This window comes from Macaca nemestrina, chromosome 2, assembly GCF_043159975.1.
Source record: "Macaca nemestrina isolate mMacNem1 chromosome 2, mMacNem.hap1, whole genome shotgun sequence".
Taxonomy (NCBI): domain Eukaryota; kingdom Metazoa; phylum Chordata; class Mammalia; order Primates; family Cercopithecidae; genus Macaca; species Macaca nemestrina.
In genome coordinates, this window is record NC_092126.1 from 121,052,021 (window position 1) to 121,070,017 (window position 17,997).

Sequence of the window (17,997 nt, forward strand, 5' to 3'; positions counted from 1 at the left end):
CCATGAGACTCAGTTCTTCCCACTTTTCCCCCGCCTTTCCACAGGCAGAGGAACCTCACCCCATGGCCACCAACACCACAGGCCCATAGGGATCCCTGCCAGGCTACTCCCAATGCTCACTTAAGGCCCAAGCGCTCTTCAGTCAGTTTGTGGTGAATGCTGCCTGGCCTGGGACTCACTCTTCAGGGCAGTGGGCTCCCCTCTGGCCCAGGGCAGGTCCAGAAATGCCACAAGAGCCAAGGCCTAGAATCAGGGACCCCAAGAGCCCACTTGGTGCTCTACCCCACTGTGCCCTACCTGGTACCTAAGATGCAAGACAAATTTCCCTTTACTTTTTCCTCTGCTTTTTTCAAGCAGATGGCGTCTCTCACCATAGCCAACACAGCTGTGAATGTGCTTGGCCTTACCTGGATAATTTCAGACAAGCCAGCTTGTCTCAGAGTCTCACTCAAGGCCCACAGTGTACTGCCTGAGTATTGCTGATGGTTATTCAAGGCCTGAGGGTTCTTTAGTCAGTTAATGATGGGTCCTGCTATGACTGTGTCTTTCCCTTCAAGGCAGCAGTTTCCCTTCTGGCCAACAATGTGCCAATAAATGCAATCCAGAAGCTAGGGCCCAGAATGGGGACCTCATGACTCTGCAGGTGCCCTATCCTACCATGACTGAGCTGGTATCCCAGATGCAAGACAAAATTCTCTTTGCTCTTCCCTCTCCTCTCTTCATACAGAAGAAGGGTCTCTTTTGGAGCTGCAAACTGTGCAGCCTGGGGTTGGGGTCAGGACAGGAGTGGCACAAGTACTCCCTTAACGGCACCTGCTGGTGTCTCAGTAGGTCATGTGCCCCTGCAGTCCACTGGATATGAGCTCGGCTCAGCACTAGAACTCACCTAGGAGTTGCAGTCCTTGTGGCCTAGACTGCCTTTCAAGTTTATTTAGGGCCCCAGGGTACTTTAGCACTCCATGATGAGGCTTGCCAGAGCTCAAGTTTTGACAACTGAGATGTGTGATTCTCCTCTGCCTGGGGCTGGCCTATATGCTCCCTCTGTGGCCAGGTATCAGCTGAGTTCAGCTCAGTTTTGCTTTCCACTGTGTCAGGGCAGCATTGAGTTCAATGCAAAGTCTCACGATCACTGCACTCTCCCTCCCCAAGTGCACAGATTCTCTCTCCGTGCCACACAGCCACTGCTGGGATGGGAGGTGATTGGTGTCAGCAATTCAAGATGGTCTTTCCCGCCCGCTTCAGTGCCCCTTTCAGTAATATGAAGTTAAAACAAGGTATTGTGAGTGCTTATCTGATTTTTGGTTCTTACAAAGGTGTTTTATTGTGCATAGACAGTTGTTAAATTTTGTGTCTGTTGGGGGGTATGTTCAGTGGAGCCTTCTGTTACACCATCTTGCTCTGTTCCCCCACCCCACTACCATGATCACTTTCTGAGGCAACCCAATTTATTGTTAGCAAACTCTTTTTTTTTTTTTTTGAGACAGAGTCTGGCTCAGTTGCCCGACTGAAGCGCAGTGCTGTGATCTCTAATCACTGCAGCCCCTGCCTCCCAGGTTCCAGTGATTCTCCTGCCTCAGCCTCCGAAGTAGCTGAGATTATAGGCATATGCCACCATGCCTGGCTAATTTCTGTGTTTTTAGTAGAGACGGGGTTTCACCATATTGGATAGTCTGGTCTCGAACTCCTGACCTCTGATGATCCACCCGCCTTGGCCTCCCAAAGTGCTGGGATTACAGGCATAAGCCACTATGCCTGGCCAGCTAGCTCATATTCTTAGAAACAAATTTCTTATATTGAGCTGTATCTTTGTAACTTCTAGTGTCTGAAGCTATACAGAAAAAGTCATATTCTTTGTCCATGTTTACTTATCTGGTTCCTTTAATTATTCCTGTCAATGAATTACTGCTTATTATGAGTTTACTATGTTTTAGGCATAGGCTTAAGATCTTTATATGCATTTAATTCTCACAACATTCCTAAAACATACACACTATTTATATCTCCATATTACAGATAGGAACATGAAGATAAATTACATAACTTGCCAAATTCACATGGCTAATAAGCTGCAGAGATGGTATATGAACTCAGGCCTGATTGATGGCAGAGGCTATACTCTAATTAAGTGAATCAGCTTCCTTCAAATTTCCTCACTCTCCTCTTGCGATGGTTTAAATGTGTCCTCCAAAAGTTCACGTGTTGGAAACTTAATGCCTCTGTCCTCATGAATGAATTAATGGATTAATGAGGGCTGTGCCCTCATGATTGGATCAATGTCACTATCAAAGGTGTGGGCTTATTATCATTGGAATGGCTTTGTTATAAAAGCAAGCTCTCTCTTGTCCTCTCACCATGTGATGCTTTCCACCATGTTATCACTCAGCAAGAAGGCCCTTACAAGATGTCAGCACTATGCTCTTGAACTTCCCAATCTCTAGAACTGTGAACTAAATAAACCTCTATTCTTTTTTTTTTTTTTTTTTTTTTTGAGACAGAGTTTTGCTCTTGTTGCCCAGGCTGGAGTGCAACGGTATGATCTCGGCTCACTGCAACCTCCACCTCCTGGGTTCAAGTGATTCTCCTGCCTCAGCCTCTCAAGTAGCTGGGATTACAGGCATGTGCCACTACACCCAGCTAATTTTGTATTTTTAGTAGAGATGGGGTTTCTCCATGTTGGTCAGGCTTGTCTTGAACTCCCGACCTCAGGTGATCCTCCTGCCTCAGCCTCCCAAAGTGCTGGGATTACAGGCATGAGCCAACACACCCAGACATTTTTTTTTTTTTTTTCTTTGAGACAGAGTCTAGCTCTATCACCCAGCTGGAATGCAGTGGCTCAATCTCAGCTCACTGTAACCTCTGCCTCCCGGGTTCAAGCGATTCTCCTGCCTCAACCACCTGAGTCGCTGGGATTACAGGTGCCTGCCATCATGCCTGGCTAATTTTTGTTTTAGTAGAGATGGGGTTTCACTGTGTTGGCCAGGCTGGTTTTGAACTCCTGACCTCATGATCCGCCCGCCTTGGCCTCCCAAAGTGCTGGGATTACAAGTATGAGCCACCACACCTGGCCTAAACCTCTATTCTTTAAAAATTATCCAGTCTGTAGTATTCAGTTATAGTAATAAAAAATAGACTAGGATACCTCTGCAGCTATTCTGGTTTATCAATGTCCCTCATTTTATGTGGAACACCTCACAAATTTGTATGTCATCCTTGCGCAGACACCTTATGAATCTTCTCTGTATTGTTCCAATTTTTGTGCATGTGCTGCCAAAGTGAACACTCAAAGTCCCTTTTAAAGTGTGACCCCAGAATTCCATATGTTTGACCAGTGCAGAATGAAAATTTTCTCTCCCATTTCCTATACATGCTACATTTATTAAAGTATCCTAAAACTGAATTCGCCTTTTTGAGCAGCCTCATTTCCCTGTTGAATCTTACTAAACCTGTACTAAACTAAAACTCCTAAGACTTTCTCACATGATGTGGGGAAAAGAGAGATCAGCCTGTTACTGTGTCTATATAGAAAGAAGTAGACATAAGAGACTCCATTTTGTTCTGTATCTGAGATGCTGTTAATCTGTGACCCTACCCCCAACCTTGTCCTTGCAAGAGACATGTGCTGTGGTGACTCAAGGTTTAATGGATTTTGGGCTGTGCAGGATGTGTCTTTGTTAAACAAGTTCCTGAAGGCAGCTTGCTGGTTAAAAAACCTGCCCGTCCCTGGGCAATGGAATATCTCCGTGTGAGACCCGATTGTATGCTCTGTTTACTGAGATAGGAGAAAACCGCCTTACGGCATAAGGTGGGACTTGCTGGCGGGACTTGGTGGAGCAATGCTGCTAAAAGGTTTATGGAGATGTTTGCATATGCATATCAAGGCACAGCATTTTCCTTTGAACTTATTCATGTCACAGAGATCTTTATCCATATGACTTACTGCTAATTTTCTCCCTTCAATGATCCTATTGTCCTGCCACTCCCTTATCTTTAAGATGGTAAAGATAATTATCAATAAATATTAAGGGAACTCAGAGACCGGTGCCGGCGTGGGTCCTCCGTAAGCTGAGCGCTGGTCCCCTGGGCCCACTTTTTCTTTCTCTATACTTTGTCTCTGTGTCTCATTTCTTTTCTCAAGTCTCTCATTCCACCTAACGAGAAACGCCCACAGGTGTGGAGGGGCAGGCCACACCGTCAACATGAAGTAGAAAATGTGCCTGGATATCCTCCTCCTTTCTTTGTTAATCTTCAAGACCTTGGCCAGGCTTCCCTTCATCCATCATTTCTCCCTAAAGAGTCTAGCTCTCAGTGATTGCTGCCTTCAAGGAATTTACCTTATACTTTGGTATGCTAGTTGGCACTAGTCATAGTTAGCCTTGCACTGTAATTATCCCAACATAAATATGCCTGACTTCCTGTTCTTTATATATAAATGCCACCCTTTAACATAGCAACAATTTCTGGAGTGTGTTTTCTCCTACTGGCTATAAATAAAAAGAGCTGGGAAGAACATACAAGTGAGCATTTTCACTCCCTGACTATTTTTGATTTGTATATTAGCAATTACAAACAGGCTGGGCACAGTGGCTCCCAGCACTTTGGGAAGCCAAGGCAGGTAGATCGCTTAAGTTCAAGACCAGCCTGGGCAACAAGGTGAGACCTCGTCTCTACAAAAAACACAAAAATTAGCCAGGTGTGGTGGCGCACACTTGTAAACCCAGCTACTCAGGAGGCTGAGGTGGGAGGACTGCTTGAGCCAGGAAGGCAGAGGTTGCAGTAAACAGAGATCCCACCACTGCACTCCAGCCTGGGCAGAAGAGTGAGACCTTGTCTCAGAAAAAAAAGGAGCGGGGGCGGTGGCAAAAGCATGAACAATCATAGCTAAACTAAAACAAAAACATTTTGTGATAAAATCAAATAAATAAATAAAAACTTCATAATTTCAAATGACTGGGTGAGAAACCACATGCACTAAAGGAGAGAAACTGGCTTGAATCAAGAGGTGAGGTAGTAGCCAAGGAAGAAGGCAGGCTCCTTCTTGAGACTCTGGAAAGCTACAAAATGTTACTGGCTCAGCCAAGCATTCCCAGGGACTGGTCCTAGTAGGGGGCCCACTTCTGCCCATGACTCTTTACATCCTACCTCACCCCAGGAACTCCTTCTATCCACAGACTTCATTCCACCTTTGAAATAGGGAAGTCTGTGCTCCTATCATCTAACAGGAGTAGATAAGGGGATGGAGAATCCCAAAGTCCATGGCCATCCAGAAAGATATGTTTCCAGTTTTTTTAAAAAAACTTTAATTTTATCAGGTATTTTTTAAAAAATGGTTTCTGAAAGGTTTTTTTTTGTTGTTGGTTTTGTTTGTTTTTGTTTTGTTTTTTTGTTTGTATTTTTGTTTTTTAAGACAGAGTCTTGCTCTGTCGCCAGGCTGGAGTGCAGTGGCGCCATCTCGGCTCACTGCAACCTCCACCTCCCGGGTTCAAGTGATTCTCCTGCCTCAGCCTCCTGAGTAGCTAGGACTACAGGCACGCACCACCACGCCCAGCTAATTTTGTATTTTTAGTAGAGACAGTGTTTCACTATGTTGGCCAGGATGGTCTCAGTCTCCTGACTTTGTGATCCTCCCACCTTGGCCTCCCAAAGTGCTGGGATTACAGGCCTGAGCCACCATGCCCGGCTGAAAGTTTTTGCATTAGACCTTTGGCCAGCTAAAAATGAGTTTGAAATCCAAGGAGAATAAACCAAATATACTTAAAGTTTTTGAAAGTAGCCAAAAGAAACACACACAAGATAAAGTTAGTTTTCAAAGAATGAGCTTATTAATAAGGAGAAGGAAAAAAAAGAAGTGCAATTCAGTAAGAGGTAAAGTTTAGCAAAGTGAGCGCTGACTGAAGTAACTTTTTTTTTCTTTTAAATGAACCTAACATTGTGAACATATCCAGGAAAAATAAAACAAAACCAATAATTCAAAATGCATTTTTCCCAAAGAAATGCATAGCAATTCTTATCTCAGTATTAATACAGCACTATGCTTCAGGTAATTTTGAGGCAGTATTTTTAAATTAAGCACCAAAATAAAAGTTGTACTACTTACAGATCTGTATAAAGCACAATAAGGCAAGGATCTTCCTTAAATATTCATTCATCCCCTCATTCATTCGTCAACAATAACATGCCAAACCCTGTGATTCGTGTTGAGATCCCTCTCCTTAAGCATGCCAAAGTGGAGAAGACAACAAAGAAAATAAAAGTACATTGTGTTACAACATACTCTGTGCTTATGACATCCTGCTCTTCTGCTTTTCCTCTTGTCTTATCAGTCATACTTACACTACCTGCTGGTTGACTTTTCTCCACACATCTAACCTTTCGCCCTAGGCCTTTTGCCTTCCTTAGCTCACTTGCTCACTTGTGCTCTCCCCTGTGTTCTCTCTTGCCAAGCTCTCGCTCTTGCTCTCTCTGTGATTCCAACAATTCCCTATAGCTTTAAAAATCATCTACATGCTGGTGACTCCCAAATTTTTACATCTCCAGCCTAGTCTTCTCTTATATATCCAACTGCTATTAATGTATTTCCCTTTAAATGTTACACAGGCACTTAAGCTCCAAAAGAGAATTATTGCTTTTTACCTCCACCTCCTGGACTTCCTCAATTCTCTATAAATGGCACTACTATCCACCTAGCTACCAAAGCTAACCCAACAGCAAATCCTACTGATTCTGCCTCTGACACACATCTCTTCTAATTACTTTCCTCCTCCACTGTCTCCAGCCTTATCCAAACCACCATAAGTTCTCAACCATGCTACTGTAGTGGCATCCTCCCTGGTCTCTTTGTGTCCCCCTATTCCTGCTCTCTTCCCCTCCACCTCAGTCTATTCTTAATAGCAGGAGTGATATCTTTTAAATGTAAATCAGGTTCCATGTCACTTCTTTGATTGAAACATTTTAGTAGCTTCCACTGGACTTAAAAATAAAATCTGAATTCCTTGTCATGGCCAACAAGGCCCTACACTATCTGCTCCCACCTCCCTCTCCATCTTCATCTGATACTACCTTTCCCCAGGCTCATGATACTCTAGAGATGTTGGCCTTTGTCAGTTCCTAGAATGTACTGAAAGCATTCATATTTCAGGGATTTCATGCTTGCTATCCCCTTTGCTAGAGAGCTTTTCTCACGTTTACTTAGATTACAGTCTTCTCATTCTCTGGATCTCTACTTACATATTACCTCCACAGGCCTTTCCTGCTCCTGGGAAGATCTTCTCTCTATCCCACTGTCTTATTTCCTTTTTTTTTTTTTTTTTTTTTTTTTAGATGGAGTCTTGCTCTGTCACCCATGCTGGAGTGCAGTGCATGATCTTGGCTCACTGCAAGCTCCGCCTCCCAAGTTCAAGTGGTTCTCCTGCCTCGGCCTCCCGAGTAGCTGGGACTACAGGTGCCGGCCACCACACCCGGCTAATTTTTTGTATTTTTTTTTAGTAGAGACGGGGCTTCACCGTGTTAGCCAGGATGGTCTTGATCTCCTGACCTTGTGATCTGCCCACCTCAGCCTCCCAAAGTGCTGGGATTACAGGCGTGAGCCACCGCGCCCGGCCCCACTGCCTTATTTCTTCATAGCATCTATCATCATCTAAAAGGTTAACATGCCCTTTTTGTTTTTTACATGTTTACTACCTGTTTCCTCTCACTAGCATACAAACGACTTAAAGACACAATCCTCTCTGTTGTGTTTTCTTTTTTTTTTCTTTTTTTTTTTCTTTTTGAGATGGAGTCTCACTCTGTCGCCAGGCTGGAGTGCAATGGCTTGATCTCAGTTCACTGTAACCTCCACCTCCCCAGTTCAAGCTATTCTCATGTCTCAGCCTCTCAAGTAGCTGGGATTACAGGTGCCCACCACCACGCCTGGCTAATTTTTGTATTTTTAGTAGAGACAGCATTTCGCCATATTGGTCAGATTGGCTTCGTACTCCTGACCTCAGGTGATTGACCCACCTCGGCCTCCCAAAGTGCTGGGATTACAGGCGTGAGCCACCATCTGTTGTGTTTTCTATGGTCTCCTCAGTAACAAGCATCTATGTAACAGCAGATACTTACTATCTGCTAAATAAACTGATGTGAGAGAAATGCGTACATGAAAGGGATTAGGAGAAGGCTTTCTAGAGGAGGTGATCCATAAACTAAACCTGGAAGAACTAGGATAAGTATTCAGGCAGACAGTGCAGTGAGGGAAATTGCAGAGCACATCTCTAAACTGTATACAGTTTATTTGTGTATAAACTGTAATACAGTATATTTGTATATTTTTGAAATACAGTATATTTGTGAAACTGCAAGTAGTTCAACATGATAATGCAAGATAATGAAAAGTTATGGAGTAAAAACAATCTAAGCCTGATGCAGTGGCTCATGCCTGTAATTCCAGCACTTTGGGAGGCCAAGGCAGATGGATCACTTAAGCCCAGGAATTTGAGACCAGACTGGGCAACACGGCGAAATTCTGTGTCTTCAAAAAATACAAAAAATTAGCCAGGTGTGGTGGTGCATGCCTGTAGTCCCAGCCACTTGAGAGGCTAAGATGGGAGGAGCACGAGAGTCCAGGAGGTGAAGGCTCCAGTGAGCAGAGATAGTGCCACTATACTCCAGCCTGGGTGACAGAGCAAGACCCTGTCTCAAAAGAAAAAAAAAAAAAAAAAAGGGAACAATGTATAATTCCTAGAGAACTCCCTTCTCTACTCTAAATCTACTGAAACACTGAATAGAATATTAGGAATGAAGGAGGACTTCATCTCTCTCTCTTTTTTATTTCCTTTTTCTTTTTTTTTTGAGACGGAGTTTCGTTCTGTCACCAGGCTGGAGTGCAGTGGTGCGATCTCAGCTCACTGCAACCTCCCCCTCCCAGGTTCAAGAGATTCTCCTGCCTCCACCTCCTGAGTAGCTGGGATTACAGGTACCTGCCACCACACCCAGCTAATTTTTTGTATTTTTGGTAGAGATGGGTTTCACCATGTTGGCCAGGCTGGTCTCGAACTCCTGACCTCAGGCAACCCATCCACCTCAGCCTCCCAAAGAGGTAGGATTACAGGTGTGAGCCACTGCACCTCTCTCTTTTTAAGACTATTTTTGTTTGCTTGTTTGAGATAGGGTCTCATTCCATTGCTCATTGCTGGGAGTGCAATGATGCCATCACAGCTCACACACTACAGCTTTGACCTCCTAGGCTCAACCAATACTCCTGCCTCTGCCTCCCGAGTAGTTAGGACCACAGGCACACCCCACCACACCTGGCTAATTTTTTTTTTTTTTTTGGTAGAGATGAGGGTCTCACTACCTTGCTCAGACTCGTCTCAAATTCCTGGGTTCAAGCAGTCCTCCCACTGTGGCCTCCCAAAATGCTGAGATTACAGACATGTAATCTTTTTTTTTTTTTTCTGTCTAAGGCTTGAATACGTAAGCATCCCCAATAGTACATGCACTGATATTAGTTTATATACCCTATAAATGTATATTTAAATATGAGTAAATTATTGCTGGACTAATACAAATGTAAAGTTAAAGAAGTTATGTGATTAATAGACCTGCTTAATTGTAAGGAAAGTAAAATTAGCAAAAATTAAAATTATTAAATTGGCAACGATACTTAGCTGCAAAAAATGTTTTTAAATGAGGCCAACCAAGAAAGGAAAGAGAATGTAGAAAGGGAAACAGAAATCCACCAGAGAGAAAATTCTCATTTTATAGTTTAAGTGTTGGCTTGGAATTTTGTAAATGAAATCCATGTATTTTTATTTATCCCTAGAAACCAGCAGAATCAGGTGTCTCAGAAATTCTCAGTAACTAGTTGAACTGAACCAACCTCATCACAGCCTTTGGCAGCAGGTACCTAAATTATCTTTAATTTCCACTAAATTGGGGGTTGGGGGTGAGTAGGATGTTGAACTATGTTTCCTTTTGTAGCAAAAAAAATTTCAAATATAAGTAGTTTCAAGATATTTTATTAACTCTTTGTTCAAATTGTAGAGGTTCAGTTATTTGATTTTACTTTCAGGGATCAGTATGGTTATAATACATTGAGAGGAGGAATAGTGTGGTGCTTAAAGAATGTGAACTTTAGAACCAGACCAACCAGGTCCAAATCCCAGCTGTGCAACCTTAGGCAAGTTACTTAAATTCTCTATACCTCAGTTTACTCATGTAAAAAATGGAGCTAACAATAGTACCTACCTTATAGGACTGTTGTAAGAAGTATAGGCGATAAGAACAATGTCGGCCGGGCGCGGTGGCTCAAGCCTGTAATCCCAGCACTTTGGGAGGCCGAGACGGGTGGATCACTAGGTCAGGAGATCGAGACCATCCTGGCTAACACGGTGAAACCCCGTCTCTACTAAAAAATACAAAAAACTAGCCGGGCGAGGTGGCGGGCGCCTGTAGTCCCAGCTACTCAGGAGGCTGAGACAGGAGAATGGCCCGAACCCGGGAGGCGGAGCTTGCAGTGAGCTGAGATCCGGCCACTACACTCCAGCCTGGGCGACAGAGCGAGACTCCGTCTCAAAAAAAAACAAAAAAAAACAAACAAAAAAAAGAACAATGTCAGTGTACAGTGTATAATATTTGCTACCATTACAATTACTTTTCAATTGTTTTTCTAATTAACTTGAAAATAGTATTTTACCCATGAACAACCTCCACAGTTAAAACTTTTTATGAGAATATGAACACTAATCATTTTACTTGAATTCCAAGCAAGAATTATCTACTAATATGCTACTTACACTAACTGATTAATTTTCTGCTGTTGCTCCTTGGATCTTCTGTATTTTAGCAGCTTACTTTGTGTTGGTGTATCAACGCCTATGTTTTCTGGGAGATGGACAATGGGGGATAATTTCAAGTTCAGAGCTTCCTTTTCTGCTGCAATGGCACCTTTGTTTGCATCTGACATCTTGATCTCCCAAAAATTAAAATACTCTGTACTCTGAGGAGAAAAAGTTCACAAAGCCATTATTATGTCAGCAAGCCTCGATATATTCATAACATATCTAACATATCAATACCAAAAATAAAATTCTAGACACTTTTGGATCTTCCTCCCAAGTATGGTATTAGTCTAAAGAATGACAGTTGAGGTAAGTTGGCAGGGATTCCTGTTAGAACTCTACAACCCACTTATGAAGCAATGAGCCAGTCAGTTCCCCTTCAGGGCTTGTTTCCTAATGGATGAAATTAAGGAATTGAATTAGATGCTCTGTAAATATCCCTACAGCTCTAACATTCTGGGTTCAAAATTTTCCCTAGATGCAAACCACCACCACCACCACAAATCCAGTTGTTAAGGGATGATCCCCTTCCCAGTAAAAGCTGATATTTAACATCATTAATGGTTTGTGTTTTTTTGTTGTTGTTGTTTTGTTTTTGTTTTGAGACAGAGTCTTGCTCTGTCGCCCAGGCTGGTGTGCAATGGCGTGATCTTGGCTCACTGTAACCTCCACCTCTCAGGTTCAAGTAGTTCTCCTGCTTCAGCCTCCCGAGTAGCTGGGACTACAGGCGCACAACCACGCCCATCTACTTTTTTGTATTTTTAGTAGAGACAGGGTTTCACCTTGTTGGCCAGGCTGGTCTTGAACTCCTGACCTTAGATGATCTGCCCGCCTCGGACTCCCAAAGTGCTGGGATTACAGGCGTGAGCCACTGCGCCCAGTCAATTATTAATGTTCTTAAACATCAATATGATATCTTAGTCTTGCTGCCTTCCAAGAAAGTGATGCTATGATCAAGCGTGGTGGCGGGCGCCTGTAATCCCAGCTACTCCAGAGGCTGAGTCACAAGAGTCGCTTGAACCTGGGAGGCGGAGGTTGCAGTGAGCCGAGATCCCGCCACCGCACTCCAGCCTGGGCGACAGAGCGAGACTCCGTCTCAAAAAAAAAAAAAAAATTGTACTGTGATAACAACTAAATGTCATGAATACCTACAGGATTTGGAGATTCCTGCCTTTAGAAAGTGTTTAAGTTGGCACCCAAATCGCGATACCTGCCCTGGGAGGGAAAGGAAGAGAAAAGCAGAGAACAAGTACCTGATTGTTTCTCACTACTTCCCCGTTGCGCAGACGACAGGGAGAGAGAGAGGCAGTCAGAGCCTCTCCTCAGGTGGAAGGAAGGGGGATAACGAGGGAGAAACGTCCGGAACGCCACCGGCTCTCAGTCGAGTAGCTGGAGAAGGGCGGTCGCTGACCGGGTGGAAACAACGCCGTCGCCATGGAAACTGTGGCGGTCCCAGCTGGAGGGCCTGGGTGAAGGTTGCCAGGAGAGGCAGTTGCTGAGCTGAGAGGGATTAGGATTACCTGTCACAACAATAATTCATTACTCAAATAAATGGGGCGTATTTTCTGTTTTCTGTTTTTTTTAACCTAACTGCCTTTCCTTGGAAGGGGACCAGGAAATCAGGATCTTCAAATTATGGAAAACTGCAAGACTGGAAATTTAGATCTGTTGGAAAACAGATTCATGGAAACACTCTCAGCAAGAGAATTAAGTCTTCAAGTGTCCCCTAGTGACAATAAATATTGTAACTAATCAGCAATATAATTTATCTTGCTTCTAGATTTGCTATTTGTTAACACAGCACTTCCAGGAATTATTTGGCAAAACCAAACAAGTTAAGGTGTGTGCATTTAGTGAGTACCCTGGGAGAAAGATGTGCAATTTTGCTGTTTGAAGCTGCACAATGCATACTACATCTAACGATAATAGCCTACAAGAATACTATGTGCCAAAATTAAATTAGGGAAGTGAATAAATTCTACTGGTGTGTTAACAGCATATTCATTCAACAAATATTTCAGCACCTTCTATGTGTCAGTTGCTACGTAATTTTTTTTGTTTGTTTTAATGAGAGTACAGCCTACACTATTGTGTCTGGCACACAGGAGGTGCTCTAAGATGTCATTTCAGTGAGTGAATGAACAAGTAAAACTTCCTGGTAGTTTGTAAAAGCAAATTATCTTTCTGTAGAAAATAAAATACTTGTATAAATAATGTGACTTTTTTTTTTTCTTTTTCGAGACAGAATTTTGCTCTTGTTGCCTAGGCTGGAGTGCTTACCACAACCTCCACCTCCCAGATTCAAGCCCTCCCGAGTAGTTGGGATTACAGGCATGCACCACCAAACCCAGCTAATTTTTTTTTTTTTTTTTTTTAGTAGAGACAGGGTTTCTCCATGTTGGTCAGGCTGGTCTTGAACTCCTAACCTCAGGTGATCCACCCACCTCGGCCTCCCAAAGTGTTGGGATTACAGGCGTGAGCCACTGCACCATGCCACCTTTTCTTTTTTAAACTTTAGTCCTATGACAGATTAGACAGGTTTTTTTAATGTCAATTTGTTAGGGTTATTTTTTAGAGACAGGGTCTCTCGCTCTGTTGCCCAGGCTGGAATGCTGCTGGAGTGCAGCGGCACCATCATGGTGTAAGGAGTCAGCTAGCTTTTGCCTTAGGTAGATAGCAAGGGAAGGGTCCTCACAGAATCCCCAGCCCATAGGTCAGTGCCTCATCCCCACTTAACATAAAAAGCAGCCTGAGAAAAAATTCAAGTTGCAGGCACCGATAAGAGAACTAGCACAGGGTGTTGTGACTGGAGATATGCCCACAGCTCCACAGATAGAAAAACCTCTGGCCCATTTGGACAAAAACTTGCACAGACTTCCTCCTCACTCACATAAAGGAACAAAGAAATGCCTTTGTCCATTGTATACTCAGTGGGCTCCTAGGAAAGAAAAAAAAAGTTTATTTTCCTTTTGTGGGCATGGGCACAGTAGGCTCCAGTAGGTTCCGGTGGGCACTCTACTTTCCTTTATTTGGATTGTAAATCTGGCTTCCGGGAATCATCACTTCAGCTCCTGATTGGTCCCGGGCCAAGGTTCAGGGCCAAGCTTTCACTTCAGCTCCTGATAGGTCCTGGGCCAAGCCAAGCAGCATCTATGAATCATCATTTCAGCTCCTGATTAGTACCAGGCCAAGGCTCCAGGGTAGGGGGGTTGAGGGACAAAGCACATTCCTTCCCCTTCCCAGTCCATAAAACCCCTGGACCTCAGCCTCATAGGGAGCACCCCATTCAGGTCCCCCTCTCTGCTGGCAGACAGCTTTCTTTTTTTGCTTATTAAACGTTCGTTCTAAACTCAACTTTGGGTCTGCGCTCCTTAATCATCTTGGAGGTAGGACAAATAACTCCAGGTGTTATCTCAGACAATGAGAAACTGTTACATCTTGGTGCATTGCTGAGACTACAGCAATAGCTCACTGCATCCTTAAACTCCTGGGCCCAAGGGATCCTCCCACCTCAGCCTGAGTAGCTGGGACTACAGGCACACAGCACGACATCGGCTAATTTTAAAAAATATTTTGTCGGGACAGTGTCTTACTATGTTACACGGGCTCATCTCAAACTCCTGGGCTCAAGCAATCCTCCTGCTTCAGCTTCCTAAAAGTGTTGGAATTATAGGCGTGAGCCACCATATCTGGCCTGAATGTCAATTTGGTTAGGCTAACCTAGGACTAAAGAGAAGGCAGCAATCTTGTGTACGATATACCCACCTTCTCCCAGTCATTAATCAAACACTAATCTAGGACTGCTGTGAGGAGATTGCAGTCAATTCAAGTCCCTGGTCAATTGACATTGGTCTAAGGAGATTATCCTGGGTGAGCCTGACTCAATCAGTAGGAATCCTTTTAAAAGGATTTAGGCCTGGAAAAGTGGATCAACCCTGTAATCCCAGCACCTTAGGAGGCCGAGCCAGGCAGACTGCTTGAGGGAGTTTGAGATCAGCCTGGGCAACATGGTGTAACTCTGTCTCTATTTTTAAAAATTAAAAAATTAAAAAAATAATAATAAAGAGATGGGCATGCCCTGAGTCAAACTCCAAACAGCAGCTGGGTCTACAACTGCTCTGCCCTACAGACCTTGGACTTGCTTAACCAGCCCCCTCCATTGCATAAGCCAATTCTTAGTAAAAAAAAAAAAAAAAATCTATCTATCTATCTATCTATATATATATATATATATACACACACACACACACACATATAGATGATATATATTATCTCTTACTGGTTCTGCTTCCCACTTTGAACCCTGACTGACACAATGTACATCCTTTTTTTTCACTTAAAAAAAATTTTTATTTTAGAGACAAAGTCTCACCATGTTGGCCAGGTTGGTCTTGAACTCCTGGCCTCAAGCAATCCTCCTGCCTTGGCCTCTAGATGTGCTAGAACTACAGGTGTGAGTCACCACGCCTGGTCGATGTACATCCTTTTTAATAGCCATGTTTCCAAAAGTGTGTTCTTTTACAAGAACAGAGTCCTCTTGAGCTTATACAAATAAATATATTGCCATAAAACAACAATACTCATGAATAGTTTCCTAATTCTGGAGATACCAGGTAGACATAAAGATACATATTTCAATTTTACTCACAAAATATACCAAAAAGTTACCAAATTGCTATAAAACTACAGATAATGCAGAGAAAAAAAGTTTTCTTAACTCTGAAAGAAAATAATAATAAAAAGTCAGCAATGTTTCAAGCAAAAAAGTCATTAAAATCATTTCAGTCCTAATCAGTTCCACCCCATGTAATTAAGTTTTGTTCTACTTGATAAATTAGCAATTTTAAGTCTAGTTTTACCATTGGAGTTTCTAAAGTTCTTATTCAGTCCAATTGAATAATCAACAGAGGACTGTATTCCAGAGTATGTATCAGAGACTTTTTGTCCTTTTCATAAACCTCTTTGAAGACACAATGCTTTACGATTATATTTGCTTGCAAAAATCATTTAGTAACATTAGAATAAAGCAATTTACTATGAACAACAAGATTTAGAATGGCTATGGTGAAAGACCTGGTAAGAGTTTACAACAGTGATGTGATTGACAAGGAAATTTGTGTTTTTTCTGTAGTCTATAACAAGTTTATGTAGTAGCCATAATTATGACTGATAACATAAACAAAGACACATCAGATTTTTAGGAATCTCATATACTTTTAAAACACATATTAATAACATGTTCATATAAATGTAATGCAAAGGTTTCCTGTATAATTTACGTATCAAATAAATGTCTCTCTTAGGCTTCCAGGGGCCATTCTGGGATAACCTAAGGTTAGTTTGAGGCCGAAAATACTTAATTTAGAATTTGAAATTTGACTTTGGGAAGCCTGTCAAGTATGTCAAAGGATTAAAACACTCAATTAAAATAGAAAAGGCCAGGCTCAATGGCTCAAACTTGCAATCCCAGCACTTTGGAAGGCCGAGGTGGAAAGATCACTTGAGCCCTGGAGTTTGAGACCAGACTGGGCAACATAGGGGGACTCTGTCTCTATAGAATATTTTCAAAAACTTAGCCAAGCATTGGTGGTGTGCACTTGTGGGCCCAGCTACTTGGAAGACTGAGGTGGGAGGATCGCTTGAGCCTAGGAGGTCAAGGCTGTGTGAGCCATGACTGTACCATTGCACTCCAGCCTGGGTGACAGAGTGAGACACTGTCTCAAAAAAAAATTTTTTTTTAAATGAAAACAAACTAGGAAAGTTTTAAGACATTTGATCAAAAGAAGATCACAGGTTACTGTAAAGTAACAGTTATTCATTTAGCCAAAGAGAGAATTTAAAAGATTTTACAAAGCAGTGCTCATTTCAGCAGCACAAAATACTAAAGCTGAAATGATACAGAAAAGATTACCATGGCGCCTGCATAAGGATGACACACAAATTTGTGAAGCATTCCATAGTTTTTAAAAAATATATTTTATAAAGCAAAATCCTTTATTTTTTGATAGAAGACTCAGTTTTCCAAATAATGAAAGATCTAACAAAGAGAGCAGGGCCAGATGCAGTGGCCTGTGCCCATAATCCCAGGTACTCAGGAGGCCGAGGTGGGAGGATCACTTGAGCTCAGGAGTTCAAGGCTGCAGTGAGCTATTATGGCAGCACCTGTGAATAGCCAATGCACTCCAGCCTGGGCAACAAAGTGAGACTATGTCTATAAAAAATGTTTTTAATTAAAAAATTTAATCAGGCCAGGTGCAGTGGGTCACACCTGTAATCCCAGCACCTCAGGAGGCTGAAGCAGGCAAATCACTTGAAGTCAGGAGTGCGAGACCAGCCTGGCCAACACAACCTGGTGAAATCCAGTCTCTACCAAAAAATACAAAAATTAGCCGGGCATAGTGGTGTGCACCTGTAGTCCCAGCTACTTGGGAGGCTGATGTGTGAGAATCGCTTGAACCCAGAGGATGGAGGTTACAGTAAGCCAAGATCATACCACTGCACTCCAGCCTGGGCAACAGAGTAAGACCCCCCCAAAAATTTTTTAATTGTTTAAAGACAGCATGAGGTACACAATCTGTTTCTCTCTCTCTCTCTGTCTCTCTCTCTCTCCCCTTTCTTTTGCAGTTTACTCAAAAAGTAAACAAAATCTTTTACTATATTTTATTTTATTTTTTGAGACAGGGTCTGGCTCTTTCACCCAGGCTGGAGTGCAATGGTGCAATCTCAGCTCACTGCAACTTCAGCCTCTCAGGCTCAAATCATCCTCCCACCTCAGCCTCCAGAGTAGCTAGGACTACAGGCATAAACCAGCATGGCCAGTTAATTTTTGTAGTTTGGTAGAGACAGGGTTCTGCCACGTTGCCCAGGCTGGTCTCTAACTTCTGGGCTTAAGCAATCCTTCTGCCTTGGCCTCCCAAAGTGCTAGGATTACAGGTGTGAGCCACCATGCCTGGCTTACTATCTTTTATTAATACTACCAGAAAATCATGTTCAAATGAGAGAACCAAATTTTACTTTTGTATCAATATATTACTAATACTAAAGCAAATCTCAATAAAACCATATGGCCAGGCATGGTGGTTTACGCCTATAATCCCAACACTCTGGGAGGCCAAGGTGGAAAGATCTCAAGGCCAGGAGTGCAAGACCAGCCTAGGCAACACAGCTAGCGAGACCCCAT

At 42.8% G+C, this 17,997-nt stretch overlaps 1 protein-coding gene and 2 non-coding genes across 10 annotated transcripts in view; 1 reads left to right on the top strand and 2 right to left on the bottom strand.

The window, feature by feature from the left end:
* The window catches only part of LOC105482662 (dynein axonemal heavy chain 12), a 234,841-nt gene extending 222,498 nt beyond the window's left edge, over nt 1-12,343 (bottom strand). For 3 of the 8 annotated variants that reach the window (XM_011742901.3, XM_011742911.3, XM_011742894.3), the window contains exons 1-2: nt 12,071-12,314; nt 10,773-10,975 (exon numbers count right to left, since the gene is read on the bottom strand). In XM_011742901.3, coding sequence (XP_011741203.2) covers nt 10,773-10,942 — 170 coding nt within the window. In that variant the 5' untranslated portion in view covers nt 10,943-10,975; nt 12,071-12,314. Of the gene's footprint in view, nt 1-10,772; nt 10,976-12,070 lie in introns of all 8 variants that reach the window. The other 5 variants (XR_011620106.1, XM_024793142.2, XM_011742885.3 and 2 more) reach the window with 3 other exon arrangements.
* On the bottom strand, nt 3,174-3,280 carry LOC112427143 (U6 spliceosomal RNA). The gene has a single exon (XR_003018611.1). It is a non-coding gene; the product is annotated as a U6 spliceosomal RNA (small nuclear RNA).
* Nucleotides 12,344-16,673: 4,330 nt separating the features above from the next.
* LOC112427142 (U6 spliceosomal RNA) lies at nt 16,674-16,781 on the top strand. The gene has a single exon (XR_003018610.1). It is a non-coding gene; the product is annotated as a U6 spliceosomal RNA (small nuclear RNA).
* Nucleotides 16,782-17,997: the final 1,216 nt, after the last annotated feature.